General features: G+C 35.2%; 2 protein-coding genes across 3 annotated transcripts; one reads left to right on the top strand and one right to left on the bottom strand.

Moving 5' to 3' along the window:
- Positions 1-2,072: 2,072 nt before the first annotated feature.
- LOC123554352 (zinc finger protein 281-like) lies at positions 2,073-15,217 on the bottom strand. 2 transcript variants are annotated; one of them, XM_053548150.1, is made up of 2 exons: positions 15,102-15,217; positions 2,073-4,698 (listed from the first exon to the last, which is right to left on the bottom strand). In XM_053548150.1, exon 2 carries the CDS (start codon positions 4,690-4,692, stop codon positions 2,665-2,667), a length of 2,028 nt encoding a protein of 675 aa, XP_053404125.1. In that variant the 5' UTR covers positions 4,693-4,698; positions 15,102-15,217; the 3' UTR covers positions 2,073-2,664. The 2 variants fall into 2 exon arrangements, with proteins under 2 accessions (XP_053404125.1, XP_045200366.2); XM_045344431.2 differs by lacking the exon at positions 2,073-4,698 and adding an exon at positions 10,794-12,968 and having other exon boundaries at positions 15,102-15,202.
- A 945-nt stretch (positions 15,218-16,162) lies between these two features.
- On the top strand, positions 16,163-24,632 carry LOC128558537 (uncharacterized). Its single transcript, XM_053548149.1, has 6 exons — positions 16,163-16,303; positions 18,647-18,953; positions 19,779-19,932; positions 21,460-21,639; positions 22,513-22,712; positions 23,568-24,632. The coding sequence occupies exons 2-5, from the start codon at positions 18,657-18,659 to the stop codon at positions 22,530-22,532; spliced, it is 651 nt and encodes a 216-aa protein (XP_053404124.1). The 5' UTR covers positions 16,163-16,303; positions 18,647-18,656; the 3' UTR covers positions 22,533-22,712; positions 23,568-24,632.
- The last annotated feature ends 1,361 nt before the right edge of the window (positions 24,633-25,993 follow it).

Below are 25,993 nucleotides of genomic sequence, written 5' to 3'. Positions count from 1 at the left end.
TAAGTGTCAGTATCATTTTTCTAGGATGCCTCAAGTAATCAGATTTAATGAGACAGAATTCTATCTCCAACATTAAAAAAATTTTAGGTCGAATCCTGCGGGTCTGTTTTCAATTTTGCTCACTTCATTCAAAAATAACTATGGGACAGAAGTAAATCTTACCTGTATTTCTTCCACAATATGTAATCTAAAGAACGAAGGCAAAATAGAGAACTTTTACCGCACGTAACTCAGTATTTTTAAAGATGTCTAACTCTACCCCTTCTATTTCAGGGGTAAATTTACTTTGAACAGCAAGAAATTGCTTATCAAATGAATATTTTCCATTTTTGTACAATAAATCAATATCAAGTCTTGAAAGAAGTATGAACTTACTAGAAAAAAAAGAAAAATAAGAAAAAAAGATTTGGTCCCAGTGGGGCTTGAACCTACGCACCCCTGAAAATCGCAGTCAAAGTAGGTTTATGGTAGAAATTGAATACTCTTCAAAGGGGAGATACTCTATTATGGGCCTAATACCTTAAAGGTAAACAAGACTTGTTTTTACTTCCATTTGACCTAGTTTTTGAGCCAAGATGACCTACATTCGAACTTGACCTAGCTTTGATCAAGGCAATCATTCTGACCACATTTCATGAACCTCAATTGAAAAATACAGCCTCTGTCACATACAAAACATTTTTCTTTGATTTGTCCTAGCGACCTAGTTTTTGATCCCAGATGATAAATATTCAAACTTTACCTTAATTTTATCAAGGCTATCATTCTGACCAAATTTCATGAACCTCAATTGAAAAATACAGTCTCTATCGCATACACAAGGTTTTTCTTTGATTTGACCTAGTGACCTAGTTTTTGACCCCAGATAACCCATTTTCAAATTTGCCCTAGATTTTATCAAGGTAATCATTCTGACCAAATTTCATGAAGATCAGTTGACAAATACAACCTCTATCGCATACACAAGGTTTTTCTTTGATTTCACCTTGTGACCTAGATTTTTACCCCAGATAATCCATATTCGAACCTGGCCTAGATTTTATTAATGTTATCATTCTAACAAATTTTCATGAAAATCAGTTGAAAAATACAGCCTCATTTGCATACAAAAGGTTTTTCTTTGATTTGACCTAGTGATCTAGTTTTTGACCCCAGATAATCCATTTTCAAATTTGGCCTAGATTTTATCAAGTTAATCATTCTGACCAAATTTCATGAAGATCAGTTGAAAAATACAGCCTCTATCGCATACACAAAGTTTTTCTTTGATTTGACCTAGTGACCTAGTTTTTATTTCAGATGACTCATATTCAAACTTGACCTAGATTTTATAAAGGAAATCATTCTGATTAAAATTCATGAAGATCAATTGAAAAATACAGCCTCTATCGCATACACAAAGATTTTCTTTGATTTGACCTAGTGACCTAGTTTTTGATCTCAGATGACCTATTTTCAAATTTGGCCTAGATTTTGTCAAGTTAATCATTCTGACAAATTCTCATGAAGATCAGTTGAAAAATACAGCGTCTATCGCGTACACAAGGTTTTTGTTTGATTTGACCTAGTGACTTAGTTTTTGACCCCAGATGACCTATTTTCAAACTTGGCCTAAATTTTATTAAGGTAATCATTCTGACCAAATTTCATGAAGATCAGTTGACAAATACAACCTCTATCGCATACACAAGCTAAATGTTGACAGGCGATAGACAGACGACAGACAGACAGACGCGGATATCAAGCGATCACAAAAACTCACATGAGCATTGCTTAGGTGAGCTAAAAAGTCATGCACTTTCCCTTTAAAACACAGCAATATTGACGTCACGTCTACATATTGTTTGGCACCACACAGGCGCCTAGAAAGAGTGCTAATACATTTGATTTACTTTATATATATATATATATATATATATAAACCGTTTCATATTCGAAATGATATCAGAGAACGGCGTTACACTTCACACATACTGTACTGATTATTTGGCGCGTACAATAACTCCCTGGACGTCTACGCACTGCTAAGTTACTCCACGGGACGTGTTGCACACTGTTAAGACATTGTTACGCGCTGACAACACTTCGACCTACTTCATCTGGCGCCGTACATAAGTAATGTAATTTTGTTTCTCAATTTCATCTACTTGTTTACCAAAGACATACAAGAATCGAAAATATATATAGTTTACATAAGACATACAAGAATCGAAAATATATATAGCAGAACCATATTTAAATATATCGCAACATTACGAATCGGTTTAACGCTGCGAGCACGAGTCACTCGAGCTACGCCCTCGTAAAATTATTCCGCAGGCGTATGACATTAAAAAAAGTATTTCCTGTTTAAAATAAGGAGAGTTAGTTAATATCATCAGTTAAATATGTAAACGAAAAAAAAATCGCAAGTCAGTGTATTTCATTTATGCTGATGTACTACAAAAGTATATACGTGCAACATTGCGGTAACAATTAAGTCATCGCACTTTGTCATAAAAGTATTTCTTCTCTTTCCAATAAATAAGACAATCATACACATACTATTACAAGGAGAATACATATTTCAACACTTTTCATTAAACGTTTCAATGTAAACAGTTGTGAGACAGCTACAGAAATCCAACTTTTAGTCACTACGGAAATGGTTTTGAACAATGGTCACTACGGAAACGGTTTTGAACAATGAGAACAAGTTTCACAAATTTTTTCTCTCAGTTTCTTATGTCTCTCCAAAAAATGTTCCTTTATTGATTCTTTGGATTTGAAATGACCTATCTCACAAATCAAACATTTAAAAGTTGTCTCTTCATCTGTTGAATGTTCTGTGTAACACTTTCTATGTTTCTTAAAATCTTTCTTACTGAGCCTTCCAATAAGACAATTTTCATCACTTTCAGCGTACCGTAAATCCTTCTGTTGAATCGTTGCATCGTTTAAGTTGTTATTTCCTTGATGCTGGATTACTGTCCCGTGAGACAAATTTCTTCGTTTAACTCTATGTGCTGTTCTTATATTGTCATACAGATGGGCTTCTACGTGAATTTTTAAGTGTTCCAGGTTACCTGTTTTAAAAAAGCACTTGGAGCAGGCAAATGGCCTCTTTTTGAATTCATCATCATTTTCAATCTTGGACGCACATACACTGAATATATTTAAAACATCAGTTGATTTTTCAGGGTATTGGACAGAATGTGAGTCTGTCGAACTTTTGCTTCCGCATATACTTTTAGCGTCATCTACAATTCTTAACACTTTGTCGGCCGAGTCTGTTGTTTTCAGAAGACTGGTCTCTTCATCTGTGGTGTTGCTTCCGGTTCCAATACTTTGCATGCATAAAAACATGTTATTCTCATTGTCCATAATTATACTTGTTTCGGACAGAGATGTGTTGTCTATTAGACTGGTATCAGAGTTCTCAGGTAAATTGTCGTCATCAGTACATTCTGGGATATCTATATCATTGTCATGATCATCTAAGTGTTTTTGTAATTCTTTTAAATTTCTAGCACTGAATTCACAGAAAGCACAGTTCATTAGATTTCTTAAATATCTGTCAGAGTCTTTGGAATCTTTCTCAGTTGATGTTGCCGTTTCATTATATCCATCAGCGTTGTTTTCGGTGTGTATGGTTTTCATTATCCCTTCTTCATCTATTTCTTCTCTCTGTTCTTTACTTCTGTTTTCGCTCGTTGTGTTGTCTATATAATGGTCAGACTCGTTATTATCACTGTTACAATAAATGTATACTTCTTGCTCAAGAGCACAGTAAATGTCTTTGTTTTCAACCTCATTTTCTACTGTATCATTACTGAGCTCATCTTCAGTGTTTTCAAACTCATCTTGAAGTTTATCTTCATAGAGCTCATCTTCATTCATATCATCTTTATAATCTGATTTGCTATATGTGTCATCTACAACCGTGACTAAACATTTATTGTTTGTTTTTCTCATTTTAGCTCTTTGGTAACTAATATCGGTGATCGATTCTTTGTCATTGAGAGTAATATGTTTATCTTCATCTTGTTGTTTAATATCGGTCATGTACCGTTCTCTGTTTTCTTTACAACATCCCGACAATTTTTGATTTCTGAATTTAGAATCATCCACTTTGACCTTCCGTTCGGCATGCCTGTGCTCACGTTTCATGTGTGTCACTAAATTTCCGACGTTATAAAATGGCCGGAAGCAGTAAATACAGCTATCAACAGCATTCCTATGTCTCCTCCTATGCCGAGATATATCCGAATCGTGTCTGGTCGTGTAATCACACTCCGGACACTTGTGTATCTTCCGGGCATTTTTCCGTTGGATTCCATGGACCGCCTCTTTATGACTGTTGAGATAAGCGCGTAACATAAATGGCATGTTACAGATATCACATGGGAATCGGACATCTTCGTGTCTTTTCATGTGTCGACCAAGATCCCTATGCAGTGTTGAATACGGACATTTATCACACTGGAATCTGTTCTGCTCATTACGTTTTCTCCAATGAGCAGATTTTGAGGTACTTTTTCTTTCGGCATTTTTGGGACTTGTTTTACTGGTGCTTCTCCTAGACTTCTCGTTTCGGCTTGCTGAATGTGATTCACCATTGACAATAAACTCGTTGCTTCCGTTTGTCAAGTACTGTATGAACGGGTCTACACTACGTGAGGCTGGTGACCTACATAAATACCTCTGTACCATCTTGCACTAAAAGAGGAAAGAAAAACATTAATACGTCTAAATATTATTATTTTTAAATCCTTTATTCCTGTGTCCATCTATCTAAAAAGTTTACAACAATATCAACTTCCTGGTTATATCAGGGTTTTTTTATACCTAAACAATAACATCCATGTTTAGGTACGATTATAATGTGCACGGTTTCAAATGTTATAAGATATATTGTAAACAGAGCACCAAATTCTAACACAAAATTACTTCACCTTATTGGTATAGTAGACACTGCCACCATGTATATGAGACGCCAATTGTCCAATAATTACGTGAACCTATGTTCATGGTCGAAAAACTAGGATTAACGATCGATAAACCAGGTTTTTCGAATACTAATCTATATTTTCCAGCGAACGCCGTAAACCATAGTCCATGCTCGTAAACGTAGGTTCACGCTTACAAACCAAGTTCATGGTCGAAAAACTAAGTTCACGTTCGTAAACTATGGCTTACGAGCGTGAACTGGGGTTCACGAGCGTAAACATAGGATAACGACCATAAACATAGGATAACGACCGAAATTCGTAGTTCAATCGAGAAAGTTTATCAAACGTAAACCATAGTTTACGGTTAGTATATAAGGATTATAAAATCAACTATGAATTTCGGGCGTGAACATGTGTTTACAGCCGTGAACCTATGTTTACGAGAGTGAACCTATGTTTACGACCGTGAGCCTTGGTTTATGACCGTGAACCACAGTTTAAATTGTCCAATAATTACGTGAACCCAGGTTAACGGTCGAAATATCGATATACTAGCATTTTCGAACGTAAAAGCATATTAATTATAGTTCACGCATGTAAATGTAGGTTCACGTTTGTAAACCCAAGTTTACGGTCGTAAAAATAGGTTGGCATTCGTAAAGTATGGTTCCCGCTCACGCTCGTAAACATAAGATAAAATTTCCGGTCGTAAACATAGGTTTGCTGTGAACCATAGTTTACAGACGTGAACCTATGTATACGAGCGTGAACCTATGTTTACGACCGTTAACTTGGGTCGTAAACCCATGTTCACGGTCGTAAATCAAAGTTCATGGTCGTTAACATCGGTTTACGTTCGTAAACTATGCTTTACGCTCGTGAACCCAGGTTTACGCCCGTAAACATATAGGTTCACGCTCACGAACCTATGATTACGACCGAAATTCATAGTTTAATCGAGAACCCTAGTGTATCGAACGTAAACCTGGGTTCACGAGCGTATACTATAGTTTACGCCCGTTATCTTATATTTTCGCTCGGAAATGTAGATTACTAGTAGTATTTGAAAACCCTGGTTTTACTTTCGAAAAACCTAGTTTATCGATCGTTAATTCTAGCTTTTCGACAGTGAGCCTGGGTTCACGTAATTATTTGACAATTTGCGTGCCATACACATTTCATACTAGTAAACATTGTATATCTTGCTTATTATTTGAGTAAAACACAAGAAATATTCATGCGCGAAAGAAAACCGTTGAGTACTCAGTCTGTTAGTTAGGGTATGATGCTTGATTTCCCAGAGCAATTATTTGTTTGTTTGTTTTAGGTTTAGCGCCGTTTTTCAACAGGTCAGTTATGTAACGGCGGGCAGCTTACCTAACCAGTGTTCCTGGATTTTTTACCAGTACAAACCTGTTCTCCGCAAGTAACTACCAACTTCCCCACATGAATTATCAGAGGTGGAGGACGAATGATTTTAGTCTTTTTATCAAATCGTCACGGAGAACATACGCCCCGCCCGGGGATCGAACTCGCAACTCCGCGATCCGTAGACCAACGCTCTCCCCACTGAGCTAAGCGGACGGGCTTCAGAGCGATTATGCCAGAAGAATGGAATAATGACCTGGGGTGGGGGTTATTTTTATGTTCAATGTAGATCCTAAAAGTGATCCGTGAACAACTTGTAAATTTGTAAACTTTCATTTGAACTCATAGTATAGTGACGATACTTTTGATTAAGGGGAAAATTGTCATTTATGGTGCCAAAGGATGTGGTATTCTCTGGAATTTGAATGTGCGCATGTCCATCCGGAAGCAGATGTTGAGAAACGTCTTTGCATATTTATCCTTTTGGATAATTATATTGTTAATTAACGTGCCTTCGATGTGATGCTTCAGGTGAGCTTATACTGAAATAAGGGATAAAATTACCACAGAAACCCTATAAAACTTTATTGCGACAAATATGACGACATAGACGTCATGACAGCCGCGCAAGATTAATTGCTTATATCTACATACTCCCAATCCGCTCTATTGAAAACTATTGCGCGCAAAAGGAAAGGCACCAAACGTTGTTAAGTGGTAATTTGCTACTGTTTTGACGACGTCCACGTGTAGTCTAGGAGAACGTTCTATAGACTAAGATGACGTCATAGTTGTACTGTCAATAGAATGACCGTCAAGATGATTATGTTAAATACATAGAGTGTTTTTTTTTTCCATACTGTATTTATTAAACGAGCCTTGAATAAAATTATAAGATGATAAAATGCGAGGCTCTGCCGAACATTATGTTAATTTTATTCAACGAGTTTAATAAATTCAATGTGAAGAGACACAAATGTAACATTCTTTTTATCACATGCAAGCTTTTCTTGGTGAAACATCAAACTTTCTTCTTTCTTGACTAATCATAAACCAAGTCAATTCGACCAATCTCCTATACAAAAAACGACGTTAATTAAAGATGCTTTTCACAATTATTTCTAGCGGACAGATTTTTCTATAACCTCGCATATTTATAGATTGATAATTCACAAGTTAAAATAAAAAATAAAAATAATAGGTACCCGTGCTTCTTTTTTCAATATTCAAAGTTCAAATTGGTATTTTTGTCTGAAGAAACAATACATACAGTACATGTCATAATAAAACAAGTGCAAACAGATATTTACTTAAAAATTCACTCCGATGTTACTGTTTTTGCATCACGTTTAATGAAACCACTATAACTATGCATAAAATGTCAACATATAGATATATTAAATACTTTTGACAGATGTCGAAAGTATCTGAAGCTCAGTGAGAAAAACACAAAGTATTTCCTAAAGATATGAAAAAATCCAGCTGGACAGAATTTTACCATATTTGTATTATGTAAGCTAGACCTAGGACTAAAAATACTAAATCAAAAAAATATATCACCCGTGCTTGTTTTCAAGAAAAATAAAATTGTTCACTCCACCCACAAAAGTACTTGTTTTTTCTTACACAACAAATAAAAGCGCAGGTGCACAACTTCGCATGCTGAATTTAATTCTTGTATGGTTTCATGACTCTAGGCTATACTTTTTAAGGTACATGCGACACAAATTTTTAGGCTCTTTATGTACATTTTGACTGTCAAGGGCCATAACTCTGGTCTTACTACGTGAAATCCGGGATGAGGCACAAAAGTATAACGACTTTTTTTTTGCAAGTCACATTTGAACTTGAAGGAGATAAATACGTAAAGATGTTCTGGAACTTTTTGTGACTTAGAGTCGGCTGAATCATTACTCGACGAAATAGTTAAACTTGGCTGTCCACAAAGTATTTCATTCGAGCAAGATGATTTCTTGAACACGAACTTCCTACAACTACTTCTCTCATAAAACACCATCACTTTTAAAGGTAAAATATGCACGACCCATATTGTCGGTATATATGATATTTTTTGCGCAAGTGCGCTGCATATCCGACAATAATGCACCTTCGGCGGCGAATCGTTAAATTTGCTTACAGCGGTTATCACTTGCTGCGCGATTGAGTTGCGCCAAAAATTTTGTGATGAACTCCTTTTACGTCAAAGCTTTATTACACTTATGTATTATCAAATTTATTTAATGGATTTATTTCACTCCCACGACGTCAAACGTGATAAAACAAAATATGTACAGTTTATAAAAAAAAGTTTACCGTACACTGAATGGAAAAGAAATACAATGTAAAAATAAGATAAGAATTTAGCTAGCGCGATTCATGGATTTGCCGATCCTTTCTCTGCCGTTCATTTCGCATGAACTCCGAAAAAAATATCATTTCTCATTATGTGGTAATTACATGATTCTGAGAAACACTTTAAAATCGTGGTCATTGTAAAAAGAAAATCATGGTTCCTCCAAAATGTTACAGCTTTTAGATGCTGTTATAGCAAGGTTCAGCAAAATGTCACAAAATGATTTTATGAGAAAGGATGCAAATGCTCACCATGTTAATTGTATTTCAAAATGGTTTATAATGAGATAAGATTTATAATTGCGTGAGAAACGTCAGATGAGTAGTACTACTGTAGGCTTAAGTATTTTAAGTTTTGATATATGAACCGCAACATGAGAAAACCAGCATCCTGCATTTGCGACCAGCATGGATCCAGACCATCCGCGCAGTCTGGTCAGGATCCATACTGTTCGCTTTCAGCCTATTGCAATTAGAGAAACCGTATGCGCAAACTAGTCTGGATCCATGTTGGTCGCAAATGCACTATGTTGGTTTTCTCATGGTGCAGCTCATATGTTTAATTGAATGAAACAAAATATAACAAACATACTTTACATTTGGAATATCAATGTTACGAAGCCAGATAAAATCGTTGTAGGATTTTTTTTAAATCTTGAATAAAGGCTTACTATATGATGTTTCCATGATTGCTAAAAACGTAGAGACACAGTAGGGTGAAATGTTAGGTTACACTGTTTGATATTCTGTCTATAAATTAACCAGATCTCTGAAGCTGTCGGAAACTTCTTGCTTAAAAATGGTAGATGAAAAATGGGATAGCGTGGAAACACGGGTCCCGAAACATATATGAGCCGTGCCATGGGAAAACCAACATAGTGGCTTTGCGACCAGCATGGATCCTTGCTGTTCGCTAACAGTTTCTCTAATTACAATAGGCTTTGAAAGCGAACAGCATGGATCCTGGCCAGACTGCGCGGATGCGCAGGCTGGTCTGGATCCATGCTGGTCGCAAACCCACTATGTTGGTTTTCTCATGGTGCGGCTCAATTATCTTTTATTCTTATATTAGAAAGCTTATACATACATGAATATAATTATCAGCTATGTAGACTTCTACGCTTAAGACAAAGAACGAAATACAATGTATGTTTAAAAGTGTTAGATATCCATGATTTCCTTCTAATCTGAATACAATATCTTTACAGGACCATCTATTTTAAACCTGGATGAAATGAAAAATCTTGAAGGGACTACTTATCAGCTAAAACACAGAATTAAACGGAATTTTTGTATACTACATCAATAAATGAGATTGACCACCTGTGGTACAAAGCTTGAGTGCGAAGCGCAATATCACGATGACGAAGCGTGAGATCATGACGACAAAGCGCGAGCTCACGATGACAAAACGTGAGATCACGATGACGAAGCGCGAGATCACGATGACAAGGCATGACACTACAAAATTAAGGTCCGTATTCATCAATGTTTAGTCTGAATGTTTGATTTAGACTTAAGATTGGCAATGTCTAGCTGTCATAACATTGCATACCCATACTAGAAATATAATGAAATTTTGCTAAGTTGTCTGTTACTTTATGTTAAGTTATATTACTCTCTTGCTGATAATTATAACAATGACATCTAGTAAAAAGAAAATCTAGCATTTTAAACTATGAGTTTCAGACATAAAAGCGTTGTAGAAACTAACATAACTGACGTTATATTTGAAACCATCAAGTTGCAGAGATCGTTAAAAGTATATAAATATCTCTGACATAGAACGACCCCTGCATTGTGTATTTTGATGTTTTACTTTCAGTTATAAAGGCTAGTTATATACTTCTGCTACGTAGTCATTTTCTTTACCTTATTTGCTAGGTAAGGAATTAAGTCGAAAAGTGGACGCATTGGTCGAGAGGGCTTATGGACGTTTTTCCTACGGAGGTGAATACCCCGGGTTCGATTCCTGTTACTGGTGTGTTCTTGCGCAAGGCAACTAATCACGATTGCGTCAGTCGATCCAGCTGTAAATGGGTACCAGCAAATTGCTGTGGGTAAGGTATAACTGGTTTTACTGTTCTTAAAATAGGGTCACTCAAAAGCTCTACATATTGTTTCACAAAGCGACGTTAATAAAATTTACCTTTAATACACAAAAACTCTATCGATTTATACACTACAAACCAAAATATTACAAAACATATTTCTCTGATATTTGTTGTTCATTTTACAGATACTGCTTCTTGTAGTTTTTCTTAAGAGAACACATAGAATCTACACCTATTATGAATACATATTAATTTACACGTAAAACATATATATGTGTCAGTAATATTACAGCTCAGGTGGTTGTAATTCGACATTATCGCATTCAGTCTAGGGCGTTTTGTTATTTGATCATTTCATGCTCTTCTTAAAGATTTACTTTTCCTTGTGTCTTCCAGATTTATATATTACAAACCTTCAATATATTACAAACCTTCAGTCTTAAAATTTGACCGTTTCTATGACTGTATGTTCATGCAATATGTTTTAGAAAATTGCATTGCATATGTCCGTCCGTCCTTTAGACATGGTACTTTAACTTTAAAATCAGGTTACATTTCATTTCTGACACTGTTCCCATCTTGTTTCGAAGAGATGAGCTTCAACATGAATTTTCAGATACTCTAAATTACCTGTCATAAAGAAACATTTAGAACATGCAAATGGTTTCATCGGAAATAAGTCACTGGATTGAGACTCAAATTTAGCAACACAACCATTCAAAATTGTGACCGCATCAACAAACTCATCTGTGTCTATATCAACAACACTTTCAGCATCTAAACAATCGTCATTTTTTATTATGTCAGTTGAATATGTATCATTTTGCACCTTACCATCAGGTTTTATTGTTTTTAGTTCTGTTTCTCGAATATTTGTTCCACCGTTGTTTGTAGCGTTTTTACTAATTGGAACATCGTCTTCAGTTTCCATTTCGTCGTCTACATCTGTATCGCTTTGTTGTAAGTCATTATTCGTGTTTGAAGTTTCTTCGTCTTGAATAAACGCCTCATCACTTTCCGATGCAGCTTGAGTACTGTCTTCTACTTCATGTAACATCATGTTAACTTCATCATCGATTATAGTTATGCTTCTTCCAGAAAGATTACTGTTTTCAACATAGTCTATATTTACGTTATCAATGTCATTTCCCCTGCTCACTCGTTCAATGTCTGTGTCACTTTCATCGGATAATTCAACAATATCATGTTCGTCTAGATGCTGTTTCAGATCATTATAAGACGACGTACTAAAGCCACAGAATGCACACTTTTTCATTTGTCTCGGATCTACTCTTTTAGAATTTTTGTCTTCTTGACAGGTGAGGTCGTGTTGACATATCATTTTATTTGTCTTTCCAATAACTGAACGAATATCTTTTCCTGTCTTGTCAGCGTTTTCTGTATAGAGGTCAGCTGAATCTCTTCCTGTTTGCGATGGTTTGTTTTTCTTCTTAAATGTTACTTTGTCCCTACCACGTTTATTATTTACACTTTTTTGCCTTGAGCTTCCGTCCTCATAGAGGACACATTGTTTCAATGCCTGCATTTGGTTTGATATCTTACATTCCTCTTTTGAATAGGAATCTTTACATTCCCTATCCATAGTGTTATCGATGGCTCTGTAATTTGTCACATCGTTTGTTTCTGTAACACTTTCTGCTTCTTTACATGTTTCCACACTTCGCTTTTCATTTGAATTTGCTGATTGTACACCAGTATCACCATGCTCACGTTTTATATGCTCCTTTAACCTACCCAAGTGACAAAAAGGTCGGTTGCAATATTTACAACTGTCTAGTGCCGAATCATGCCTTCTCCTGTGTCTCGCCATATCCGAGCTGTGCCTAGTTTTATATTTGCATTTCTCGCAATTTCTCCACACAATCTTATCAGATGGGCGTTTTATCCCATGTGCTGATTCTTTATGCCCGTTTAAATGTCCTAATGTCATGAAAGGCATATTGCATTCGGAGCAGGCGAAGCTTTTCTTCTTGTGTCTCTCTAGGTGTCGTCGAAAATCGCATCTGTATAAAGTTGAGAACGGACATTGGCTACATTTATGGATTTTATTTGTATCAACTTTAGATTTCTTTGTTTTCTTTCTGGACTTTTTTCCAGAAAAAGTCCTATTGTTCAAATCTTGTTGTTCATCCGCTTCTAATCTATTTATGCTCCCTTTCGTCAGGTACTGAATAAATGGATCATCTATTTCCGACGCCGAAGCTAAGGACACGGGTGACGTAGGATCAAGTTCCATTTTTAGCTGCAATGCAGAGTGGTTTCAAAGTAACAGATGTCTACTGTAAGTGGAATATTCCAGTCATACATACTCAAAAGAGGCTGTTGACATATAAAAATTATCCGAAGGTATAATATATCTAGCTGTTTGTCCTAACAATTCTAAATACCGGTAGCAAAGATTTGTACGGAAAAAGTACACATAAAATACTATTTCTTTATTAATTAAACTGTGTGGCACAATAAAGATATATCAGTAAGTTTACATGTTCTTAATATTTTTATGGCAAAATTATATTTTAGATTTTTTATCTGAAATGTACCCGAGAAGCAAAAATTAAAAGTATAACTAGAGCTGTTTTCTGCCTAATCATCTAAATAGTAAGTCCGTCTTTATATACTGTTTACTCACTACAAATATACCTTTGAAGAGTAAAAAGGCTGATTTTGGGTAATTCAAGGATCATAATTCTGAAGTACCTGCTGGGGCGACGATTTGGCTAGTTAATGAACTTGGCCGAGGAGTTATGGTCAAAAACATTTGGTAAAGATCGGATGAGAACTGTTCAACTTAGAGCGCGGACAAGAGTAAAAAGGCCGATTTTCGGCAATTCAAGGGTCATTATTCTTTGGCGATTTGGCTAGTAATCTAACTTGGCCAAGGACTTATTGGCAAACACATTTGTTCAAGTTTGGCGAAGATCAAATGAGAACTGTTCAACTTAGAGCGCCGACAAGAATAAAAAGGCCGATTTTCGGTAATTCAAGGGCCATAATTCCGAAGTTTGGTGAAGATCGGATAAGAAATGTTTGACTTAGAACGCGGACAAGATTTGTGACAAACACACCGCAGACACACACACACACGAAGGAGTAAAGCAGACACACATGCAGACAGGAGTAAATCAATATGTCTCCCACACCACTGTGTGGTGGGAGACATAATTAAATATACTAGTATATATGGGGCGCCGTTTTACTATTTTATAGGCATTTTTTGATATCAAAATATCATTTCTTGATATCAAAAATTGGATTTCTTGATATCAAGAATTCCATTTCTTGATATCAGAAAATCATTTCTTGATATCAAAAAATCAATCACATTTTTTGATATCAGAAAATCGATTTCTTGATATCAAGAATTCATTTTCTGATATCAAGAAATCGATTTTCTGATATCAAAAATTCGATTTTTTGATATCAGGAATTCATTTTCTGATATCAAGAAATGCTGTCCATTTTTTGATATCAAAAAATAGAATTTATGATATCAGGAAATGAATTTTTGATATAAAAAATCGCGTTATTTCTTGATATCAAGAAATCGAATTCTTGATAACAATAAATGATTTTCTGATATAAAAAATCGACTTCTTGATATCAAGAAATCAAGTCTATTTTTTGATATCAAAAATTCGGCACTTCCCGATCTAAATATAGAAGGATTGAACTGGATCATATAGAATTGTATAATCCCCGCTATGGAACGCCTAGACTGTCTTGACATGATGATTATTACTTCATCATGTGCATTTCCCAATATATTCTGTACAAATTATAATCTTTCTTGTAGATAAAACAGTTTGTTATGTACATTTACTAGTTTGTCCGGTACATTTCTTAGTTTGTGTTGTGCATTCACCAGTTTGTGCTGTACAATTGATAGTTCGTCATGTGCATTTTCCAATATATTCGGTACAAATTATAATTTGTCGTGTAGATTAAACAATTTGTTATGTACATTTACTAGTTTGTCCGGTAAGTTTCTTAGTTTGTGTTGTGCATTCACTAGTTTGTGCTGTCCAATAGATAGTTCGTCATGTGCTTTTCTTAATTAAATATGTTCGGTACTAATCATAATTTGTTGTGTAGATAAAACAGTTTGTTATGTACATTAACTAGTTTGTCCGGTACATTTCTTAGTTTGTGTTGTGCATTTACTAGTTTGTGCTGTTATTTTAGGGACCGCATTACGGATATTTTCTGTTACTGTTTATAAAGTACGTGCTATGCACTCATTATGAAAACAAGAATTAGATCTAATAAAAATAACATAATCAATAAACTGATTACACATCTATGTCCAAATGACCTACTAAAAATTCTGAATATACAATATATAAATTGTTAAATTCATTTAATTCAATTTTCTTACCTAAAATAATCGGGAAAGTCCTTTACAGATAGGGAGTTCCATCCTAAAATTTTGGTACGTTCCCTTACGTGAGTAATTTTACGGAAGTGACGTAAGATGACGTCAGTTACGTACAAAATGGCGCTAGTCCATGGCGCTAGTCCATTTCGTGTCGCTATGGAATGTTTAAAACAATTAAATTAATACAGTAAAAGAAATCAAATTGTTTCTTTTGTAACACTGACTAGAACTATAAATTGCACTCAAAAGATAAGTTTATCATACTTAACTTAAACTGAATAGCAATATATTGAACATTGAAGAAAAACACTACAATGCAATGTTTTACTTGTTTCCAATACTGCGAGCTACTTTCTGTAATATACTTTCTACTTTCTGTAATATACTTAAGGAAAATCATACATATATTTAACTGAGACTCGTGACATTGTATGCAAGACAGAATGTCTGGTGAGGACTTCTGTCTCCCTTTCTCCACTAACAAAACAAATACATGTATGTTGTTACGTATTTACTTGTAAAAAAGTACCATGTCATGTGAAAAAAATTATTACACTGAACTTTGTGTATATGCTCTTATGTTACTGTAACATGTAACCAGAGTAAAATAAAGTGATGTTATGTTATGTTATGTTATGTTAGTAACAATATAGATGTTAATAGTTTGATAATCTTATTAATTCCAATACCGCAAAAATCGCATTGCATTGTATATTATTCAGTCGTCTTTCTATTTAGTTATGCATTTACTATTATTTATTTATTTATTTATTTGTTTCTTTGTTTATATTTCCTTGTTTATTGTTTCTCTAAAAACATTGCAACTTCATTGTTTTGACATTCAGTGGTCAGTTTGACCGCTGCCCAGCGGTGCACTTTGTTATTTCTGATTCACTGACTGATTATGTAGGTTAAAATCGATATAATCGCCTCCAAGAGCATTTTATTTACTCGGTATACTATTTCAAGTACTGACCAAATAATCGTTTTTCCAATAGGTATTTACTTTTACCCATATTCTATAAAAGCAGAGAGTCAGTCAAGTGAGAAAAGTACAATGATTCTTTATACCAAATTATACACTCCCAATTAATCGCGATCGGTGGCCTTGGCGTGTCTCGTCGAGTTCAATTGTATTTGGATTCTATTTTATTTGGACATATCATTCAATTTACTGGATGAATACGGAATAATTTCCAAAGGTAAGCCTGTTATAGTGTATTTAATTATTAGTGGATGAGTGAAATGTACATGACTAATACAACGTTCAAGAATCAACGAAATGTCGTCGCTTAGTATAATCAGATAATACTATATATATATATTTTTTGGACAAAGGCTGACCATGTTATGTTCTGTGGTGACATACAAATAAAAGAACCTTTTCGACATTACGGATATAAACAGCGTGAATTGCGCAATTTCATAAATTACTGATACTGCTGAATGAGGCTACAAGGCTGTGATTCCAATATGACATGGGTCCGAGACCTTCGTAAGGAATGGACCCTGCCTTATCAACTACATCAACGCTCAGTTATTTCTAAAGTTTTACACTGTTTATGTTAACATAGAAAAAAAATCGGTGACATTAATAGGTTTAGTTTTAATATATTTATTCCCAAAATAAAGTTCATACATTAATACACCTGTATACCGTAATCAAAGATACCAGTAATGGAAGACAAGTCTAATAGACTTCTTCTTCATGGTGCGTCTTTTGAAAACGAAAAACATAATCTGCCTGGATTTCTTGAACGTCTATATATTTCATATAGATATCCTACCTTTTCTTTTAGGTTTTGAAGCTTCTGCAGAATAGACTAGAATTATTTTTACGAAGTTTTAATTTGAAATGTATACATACACATTATTCATTTTTCTACCTGTTTACTCTCTTTTACATGTGTTCAGGTATTTATATTATCAAGTATTTAATCGGTTTTTACTGAAAGCGAAAGAAAAAGAATTGAAAGTTTCAATACCCGGGGCCATTTTTGATACCTTTAACAAAAAACCCGAATTACCAATTTGTACTAAATTTCTTTCGGATTCGTGAGAAACTGTTTCATCGGAAACTATTCTTTCGGATGGTCAAAAAGGAAATGGACAAAGACATTTTATAATTAGCGATTTGTAGAAACAGTTTGAGCCGCGCCATGAGAAAACCAACATAGTGGCTTTGCGACCAGCATGGCAGGCTGGTCTGGATCCATGCTGGTCGCAAAGCCACTATGTTGGTTTTCTCATGGCGTGGCTCATTTGTTTATTAAAGTAATTTTTTCATATCCGTATTCTTGACCCATCTCAACAAAAACTATAATCCTAAAATTCTATTAAAACATCCAAGGCTCTTTGTTTTAATAAATTTAGATGCCTTAGTATGCCTAAAGTAGCAACAACCGACGCAATTTATTTTTGAATTTTATAAGTGCATTGATAAATAACGTTTATAAAAATTATAAATCTAAATAACCAACGGTACATAACACTATACATTTGTTGTATATTATAAAAATGTATCAAATATTGAATTAACATATCAGTTTTGTCCAGGTTCTGTGAAATGCCAACCTACGTTCGTTTTCGATGATGGTAAGTAACACCGAAATCACGCAGAAAACCGTGACACTTTGCCAGTCAGAAACCCGTTACCAAGGTTCGTCCGAAACAATTTCTTCGTGTGACCGACACCCCTAATCGTTCATTAATTACACTCATATTCGCCTTGGATACCAACTTTGACCAGAGACCATCTGATTATAAAGACTAATAGTTTAGTTTCATTTCAGCTATAATAATTCGAAGTTTTTGTTAAGCCATTCGAATGACGACCATCTACAAATATAGACCACTTTTTACGCTGTTTATATGTAGATTTAAATTCATGTTTATCGCAAAACCTATCCACAGTTAATATCTTTATGCCCAGTAGAGCAAACTTTTCATTTCATATTTTATAAAGTTTCTCTGCATGAGAGAATGCATTAGAAAATAAGATTGCCATCTCAACTGATTTACCAAAAATATTTATAATAGCCACTTTCTGTGTTGTGTGAACTTGAATGGGTAGATTCAAGTTTCTCTTTAACAAATCATTATTAGCATGATTTATTTTCGCCCACATTCGTATATTACAAAATCTGACTGAATGCTTGAGCAAATTAAATAATATTTTACCCAAATATTGTAACATTACCTCCATTGCATTGAATTTTATCTGCTGAATATTGGTTAAATTACAGAGGGCCTTGTGCAATTTCTATGTAAATCCTTCAAATTGACTGATAGTATTAATAATTCTGATAGTATTAATAATTCATTTTGCGGCTATAACCACTTTTCAACAATTTTTTCGCCCAGTCCCTTGATGTCAAAGGTGTAATACGGATAGAATTGATTTTGCTAACAATGACAATTGCATATATAAAATGTATCAATATATTTGCACAAAATATAATTAGTTTTGCTAACAGTGACCTTTACATATATAAAATGTATCAATATATTTGCACAGATACTTACTGTTTGTTTTAATATTTCAGATAGCTAAGCATGAGTACATTGCAACCGGTTTTGCTCTTCCTGTTTCTACACGTGCTTGTAGCAGACGACATCTCCCACCTCCACAATGAAGGATCAATTGAATATGATAAATATTCACGTGCAGTAAACAACTTGGACCTAGAAACAGATATAGGAATAATCGAAAGAAGCAGACGACAAGCTTCCACCGCAGCTGATGAGGAATATTATGTTACGCAATGTGGCTATGACAACGTACAGCAACCAGACGGTCCAAGCGTCCAGGTTCTTGGAGTTTCTCTGCAATTCCCCGGAGCGACACTGGTGGTAAGTTATACTTTAGTGCATGTTCTCTTACATAAGGTCAATTTGAGCAAAAGATTGAGGTTTTATGTTATAAAGGGAAACATGTCCGTTCACCTAACTTGGAAGAATATTGACTTATTGACTTCACAGACATCAGCAAACTGAAATATAAACCTAGTAGTAAGAAAGTATAGTGTAACTCAAATTCATCAAACATTATCGTTTTAACTTTTCGTCTCGTCTGCAGCAGTAAGTGGATGTAATTTGTTAGTTATTTCAAACGAATTATTGCGTTTGTTTTAAATATTGCTTCATTTTATTAACGTTGATCAGTAAGTAACGTACACAGCGTTTCCGGGTGAGGTACTGCACTTAATTATTCTCCACAAGTAACTGACAACATCCACACATGAATCAGCGGCGGGATCGTAAGATTGTCACGGAGAACACCCCCCCCCTCCCCCACTCCCCCCGTGAGATCCCTTGACAAGTAAAACTATTTGCTCCTGAGCTAATCATCTGAATGGAGATAATTTATTTAACATTTATTGAATGGCTTGCCGGTTAGTAGTCAAAACTGTTGCCTGGGGTCCGGAGGACAGAAATGAAACCCTTTAGACATTTGACCAGCAGGTCATTCAGACCTCGGGCAATAGTTTTGGCTATTGACCGGCATGTCATTTAGTAAATGTTTTATTACATGCCATGAGAAATAATGTTCATAATATAGAACATATACTGGTCAACAGTACAAACTAAGGACTGGCAATTTATGTAAGGACTCATGTAATAATATATTTATAAAACGAATCGACATATGATTTGACTATCTGTTACCTGTTGCAGGCTGCAAAACTTCTACATCTCCTGGTTAGATTTATGCCACGTACGCTCTATCTGAAGATTGTCGAGAAAAACACGGTGGGCATATTTCCTACAATTCAACTACCAGCAAATCTATTTACAGACTTCACAGACAACATGCCGTCAATTTGTGGAGGTAATATTACAATTAAATGAACAGATCGTATTCAGTGCAATTCCAGAGTATATAACCTTACATCATGTCCTAGTGGTTAACATATCCGACTAGAGAAGTCGAAGCTTCGAATCCCACTTGAAGCAATTCTGATATGTTCAGCCAGTCAAGAATAGATCTAAACACAGAGCTCCGAATTTAGGTGTTTAGACGGAGTAGGGGCTATGACTAGTTCAAGAATAGTTACCGATTGCCTACCTGCCTAAAGCCTGGCATGAAATGTATGCTAAATGTATGTGAACAAAGCAAGTGCGACTGTGGTACGCTAGCCTCTATGGTTAGAAGTTGTTGTTTAAGACACCGGTCAATAGCCCAGCAATATGTAATAGTTATAGTATGTGTGAGAGTGTGTTACCAGGATATATCAGAGCTAGGTGTACATCGAGGGTATTTTTCTCTGCACATATCGTCGAGGCCGGTAGGCCGAGACAGATATGTGAAGAGAAAAATAACGAGATGTACCCCTAGCTCTGATATATCCTGGTAACACACGAGCACTACATATTATAACTGTTTTATCGCATAGTTTATCATTAAAATTTATATATTATTTTCATTTAAATTTGTTTATTATTATTTTTTACTATTTTGATTCCCTTTCTGCGCCTCGCTGACTGAAACACTAAAACTTCTGTTTTAGAAAATGTGTTCCCCAGATAAAAGTACCCAATAAATTTCTGCATTGGTTTTAAATCTTTGCATTTCATTGGCCAGACATATTGTAAAACTTGTTGTTTTGTTTGTAAAAAAAATCAAAGAAAAAGAAACATTTGAGAAATCTCAGAATTTCATATATTTCATGTATTTCTGAATTTGGCAATAACTATCAAGTTTTTGAAATATTCTAGTTTATTTATTCTTTTACTTTATAAATGTAGGTGTTTGTGACAATTCTTTCTCTGTGAACTGTAAATTGGAGCTAAAATCATCTTTTCTTTGAAAGGGAAAAATTATACTCCCTTGATTGGACCTCAATAGAGAAAAAGTGTTCCGATATATATCGGAACAGTTTTACTGTGCTGATATATATCGGAACACTTTTTTTCTTATGAAACTCCATAGAGATTTCCGTGTTGATATATATCGCAACAGTTTTGTAAGATATCAGAACAGTTTTGTAGTAATAATGTGTGTTACTATGTATAACATGCTGCAAAGATCAAAGGAAAATTGCCGCACTATGCGATAATACCGTTTATTTTTCCTCGGCTTGATATCTTGTAGTACGTGCGTGCTCTTCATATTTCTGTGAATTGTCTTTAGTCTATATAGGTTTTACATCTAGGTTAAGGAATATCAATTTCTTTATTAAATAACAGTAAATATTCTTTAAAAGCACGGTTTATATTTTACAAATAAATACGAACTGACAAAAATCAAGATAGATAGAAATCCGGTCCTTGTGTGATATTCGTAACGTAATGAATAAGTGAAGTTACTAGTAAAATAAAAAAAGTGGTGGTATGCATATCCGGATTTCTGTTTCAGGAAGGTGTGGAATTCAGCGACAAGGGAGTGAAGAAGTTGACTGTGATCAATGGTGTACCACACCAGACTATCCTTACCAATCTTTAAAATACTCTATTAACTATCTTTGGGCTTACGGGAATTTTTCTAGATTGTTTGTCGTAGAGACCAACGTCATTTGCCTAGGGTTCAATCCTTCAGGTAAGTCTTTCTTCTTCTTCTTCTTCAAATTACTACACTCCTTCATAGCTTTGAGGATTATGTGTAGGGTTCGGTGAAAGTAACAAAACTGACCTTGGGAATGTCCGTAGTTCTTCCTAAATGGGCACTCCTTTCCACGCTAGAATGTTGCCCGTATGATTGTATCTGTTTGTAAAACGTTAAATTCATCATCAGGTCAGATATAGGATGCCGTCACACAGTCTACGAAATTGACAGTATTGTGCTGTATTGCAAGATATAGGTATAGGCGTGCAATCAAAGATTACGCTATTCATAGTGCTTCAAGAATCCCGATGTGGGATAACTTTCAGAAGACTTTCAACACACATGATATGATTTATTTCCCTTAGATTGCATTTTTAGCACTAGGGTTATCTTGTAATTTATGACGGTAAACTGTTTGAAACAGTGCTAAATAAGTGCATAACGTTAGTACATTGTCAGCAACCTAGATAATCCAGAATTTCTTGAACGATAATTAATTGAACTATACTTCTAACTAAAAGTTTGCTTTAGCAGAGATGAGTGATGTTCTCACTGAAAAAATCTTAATCGAAGAATTCTCACCACAAATTTAGTTTGATCATAATTTGCCGAAACTGTCAAGACCAAATGAAATTTGAGCCGCACCATGAGAAAACCAACATAGTGCATTTTGCGACCAGCATGGATCCAGACCAGCCTGCTGTTCGCTTTCAAAGCTTTTTGCAACTAGAGAAACCGTTGGCGAACAGCATGGACTGAGCGGATGCGCAGGCTGGTCTGGATCTATGCTGGTCGTAAATGCACTATGTTGGTGTTCTCATTCTGCGGCTCTTTTTTATATCAAGCAATAATTTGTATAAATTTCAGGGTCTGAAAATTTACTATAAGAGAGTTTGGGTTTATGATGATGGCGAGAATTTTAGACAATCAGACAGTGACAGACATCCGGGATGCTTATACATCTGCTGTAGGGAATGCCACGTGGGAGACAATGAAGAACGAATACGAATATTTCATTGTTGGAACATTGGCATGGTTCAATGGCGTTGGAAGCACCAATACGTTAAGTATGTTTTTGTTTCTTTTCGCTTTTACAATAATTAGTTATTTAAGCTCGGTTATGATAAAAGTTTCAGGCTTATTTGAACCACTCTCGAGTCCGCTTCCTGGAAAAAATACTGGTGTGATATTAATTGTGGACGTGAACCTAGTGGAGCTCGAATCCACGACCCTGGGATTAGCGGCCGACACTTTAAGCACTAGACCACCGCATGAGAGCCATTATGGAACTAGGTGTGTCATATAACTGGACACCCCTACAACCATTTATTGACATTTTTATATACCTTATCTTTACTTCATATCTTGGTATTTTCATTTTTTCTATATTTTTCAAGAATTAATACGTACCAGCTTCATTTCTTTCGCTTCGTCTTAAGTGTTCACTATTCCTCAGTAAAGATACCTGTTCTTAAAATTCAGTCATTCTAGGTTTTTTAGGGTTGTCGATAAGTTGTTGAGCTGTATTCCGCCGCGGCTAAATATCTATATGCATCGAAACTTGTCAACGCGATTGATTTTTATACAGTGAAATGCAAGTCCGGTGTAGTAAAGTGGACAAAGAAAAATAAGACATTTCCAAACTATTTTATTCTAACCCGCCACAACCCAGGTACCAAACCCAGTATGCACAGATGAAGTGAAAAAAAAATACCACTAGTTTTTGTTTGCTGCTGCTGCTGTTTTTTTTTTTTTTTTTTTTGGGGGGGGGGGGGGGGGGGGGGGGTGGGGGGGGAAGGGGGTGGTGGTGTGGGGGAGGGATTTTTTTCGACTGCACTTCACTACACCGCGGAAGCGAGATATACCGCCCTATACATCCTGTCAATATTGACATTTCAAAAATGTTCTATTTCTATTTTCAGAGGGTATGGCGTGTTTGAACATATTTGGAAACAACGGTATCAGGCTGTGTTCGGATGAATTTGGACAAAGGCAATTCATAAAACAGAAAGACCTGAAATTGTACAACATACTGAATTATGTATATAACAATAAAAGAGAGTATGTAAACGCTGACACCTCCATCTGTGAGTGGTAACAAAAGTCAGAGTTGCGCAAACGCTATGAACAATGAGTATGTTCATTTACATTTCTAAAATCTTTTGGATCTATTAATTCCTAAGGGATGAAAGCCTTGTTTATCTGTTTTTGTTTATCGGCATTATCCGGCGATCTCATTCATCAGAGGTTCGTCAAAATCGCGTTACGAAATACTAGGAGACCATGGTGGACCTCTTGTTTGCGAGAATGGCGGTCTTGGACTTGCAAGAGAAGAAATGATTTACGCAAATTTTCATCTGAAAAAAGAACACAATAACCACAAAACTTTTAACTACCAACGAAAAACGTCTGTGACTGTAAAAATACAGTAATACATCAACGATGTGACCAGAAACTAAATGTCTTACATGTTAGACTCTGGTTGTAGGTCCCCTGTATGCAGATGGAAATCTCAGGTTAAGGTTAAACGTTTTGGTGGTAACGAGGTTCTGCTGGAATAAGTATATTCTTGATGAACGTCAGTGTATGAAAACAGATGAACGTCGGTGTATGAAAACAGATGAACGTCGGTGTATGAAAACAGATGAACGTCGGTGTATGAAAACATAAGGACATATCAGTTAGATTGTGTTCATCATACAGGTAGTTAAAAAAGGGACTTTGACATAACAAACATTTGAGAATGTTGTTAATACATATATCCCTAACAAGATTTCTAGAAATACGACTTTTAGGTAGTGAACTAGTGATAGATATGTGATGGATTTAGTAAACTGATGTCAGTTTATACCTAATGTCTAAATAACAGTTCTTGCAAAATATTTGATGGTTCATTGTAGAATTTATTATATAATTATTATAATTTATTGAAACGTGTCTTTGTTGTTGTCTTTTGAAGTGTCTTACCAAATTAAACTTTTATTGTATGCTTGTATTTTTATTTTTTTATGTCCGATTAAGCTGTGCATTACATGAACCGCACCATGAAAAAAAATAATATAAAGTGGTGTTATGACATTTTGAAAAATAATACCGACAGAATTAATATTATAGAATCTATTTTCATTTTAAGCTCCCCTGGCGTCGGCGTCGGCGTCGGCGTCACACCTTGGTTAAAGTTTTGCATGCAAGTACATACTTATTTTTTTCTTTTTCTAGGTCTATTACCAACCTAAATGGACCAAGTTCCATAACTATGACATGTATTTTGAGCAAATTATGTCCCCCTTTGGACTAAGAAAATCCTGGTTAAAGTTTTACATGCAAGTTACTATCTCCAAAACTAATGCAGATATTGAATTGAAACTTCACATGTGTCTTCGGGGTTATAAAACTAATTGATAGGATCAAGTCCCATAACTCTAACCTGCATTTTAGCCAAATTATGTCCCCTTTTGGACTTAGAAAATCCTGGTTAAAATTTTGCGTGCAAGAACATATAGCTATTACTAGAAGGCATATAGATTTGAAACTTATTTTTTTTTTGTTTTCTGGATCAAATACCAACCTCACTGGGTCAAGTCCCATAACTCTGACATGCACTTTGGGCAAACTGTGCCCCCTTTTGAACTTAGAAAATTCTGCTTAAAGTTTTACATGCAAGTTACTATCTCCAAAACTGATGCAGACATTGAATTGAAACTTCACATGTGTCTTTGGGGTTATAAAACTAGTTGATAGCATCAAGTCCCATAACTATGATCAGCATTATGGCCAAATAATGCTCCCTTTGGACTTAGAAAATCCTGGTTTAAGTTTTGCGTGCAAGTACATACAGCTATTACTTAAAGGCATATAGATTTGAAACTTATTTTTTCATTTTCTAGATCAATTACCAACCTCACTGGGTCAAGTCCCATAACTCTGACATGTATTTTGGGCAAATTATGCCCCCTTTTGAACTTAAAACTCTTGTGATATTTTAACATTTTGGGTAAATTTTCCTGCTTCTGGGACATAATCGAGCTTGGCTATCTTACGGACAGCTCTTGTTTAAATTGTGACTGATAATCTCGAAATTTGTCGTAATGTATTTTAAACTATCTTGAAAATGTGTTATGGAAAAGATACAAGAAAGGACCTCGATTATCTTAGAACGGTTGCGATTTCAGTAATTGTACGTGTGCGCGTACGTGTGCGTGCAGTAACTCATAAATATCTGCTGAAAGTGATCGAAAAATCTGTTTGCTTCCGAGATTGAAAAAGTTTGGCTGATTTTTTATTTAACGTTACAAGCAAAAAGAACGTCAGTATTTTAAGCACTGGTTTTAAAAGAGGTTTAATGTCG

This window comes from Mercenaria mercenaria, chromosome 7 (genome assembly GCF_021730395.1).
Source record: "Mercenaria mercenaria strain notata chromosome 7, MADL_Memer_1, whole genome shotgun sequence".
NCBI classification, from domain to species: Eukaryota; Metazoa; Mollusca; class Bivalvia; order Venerida; family Veneridae; genus Mercenaria; species Mercenaria mercenaria.
Note: the sequence above shows the minus strand (reverse complement) of the source record. Positions and strands in the feature narration are given on the sequence as shown.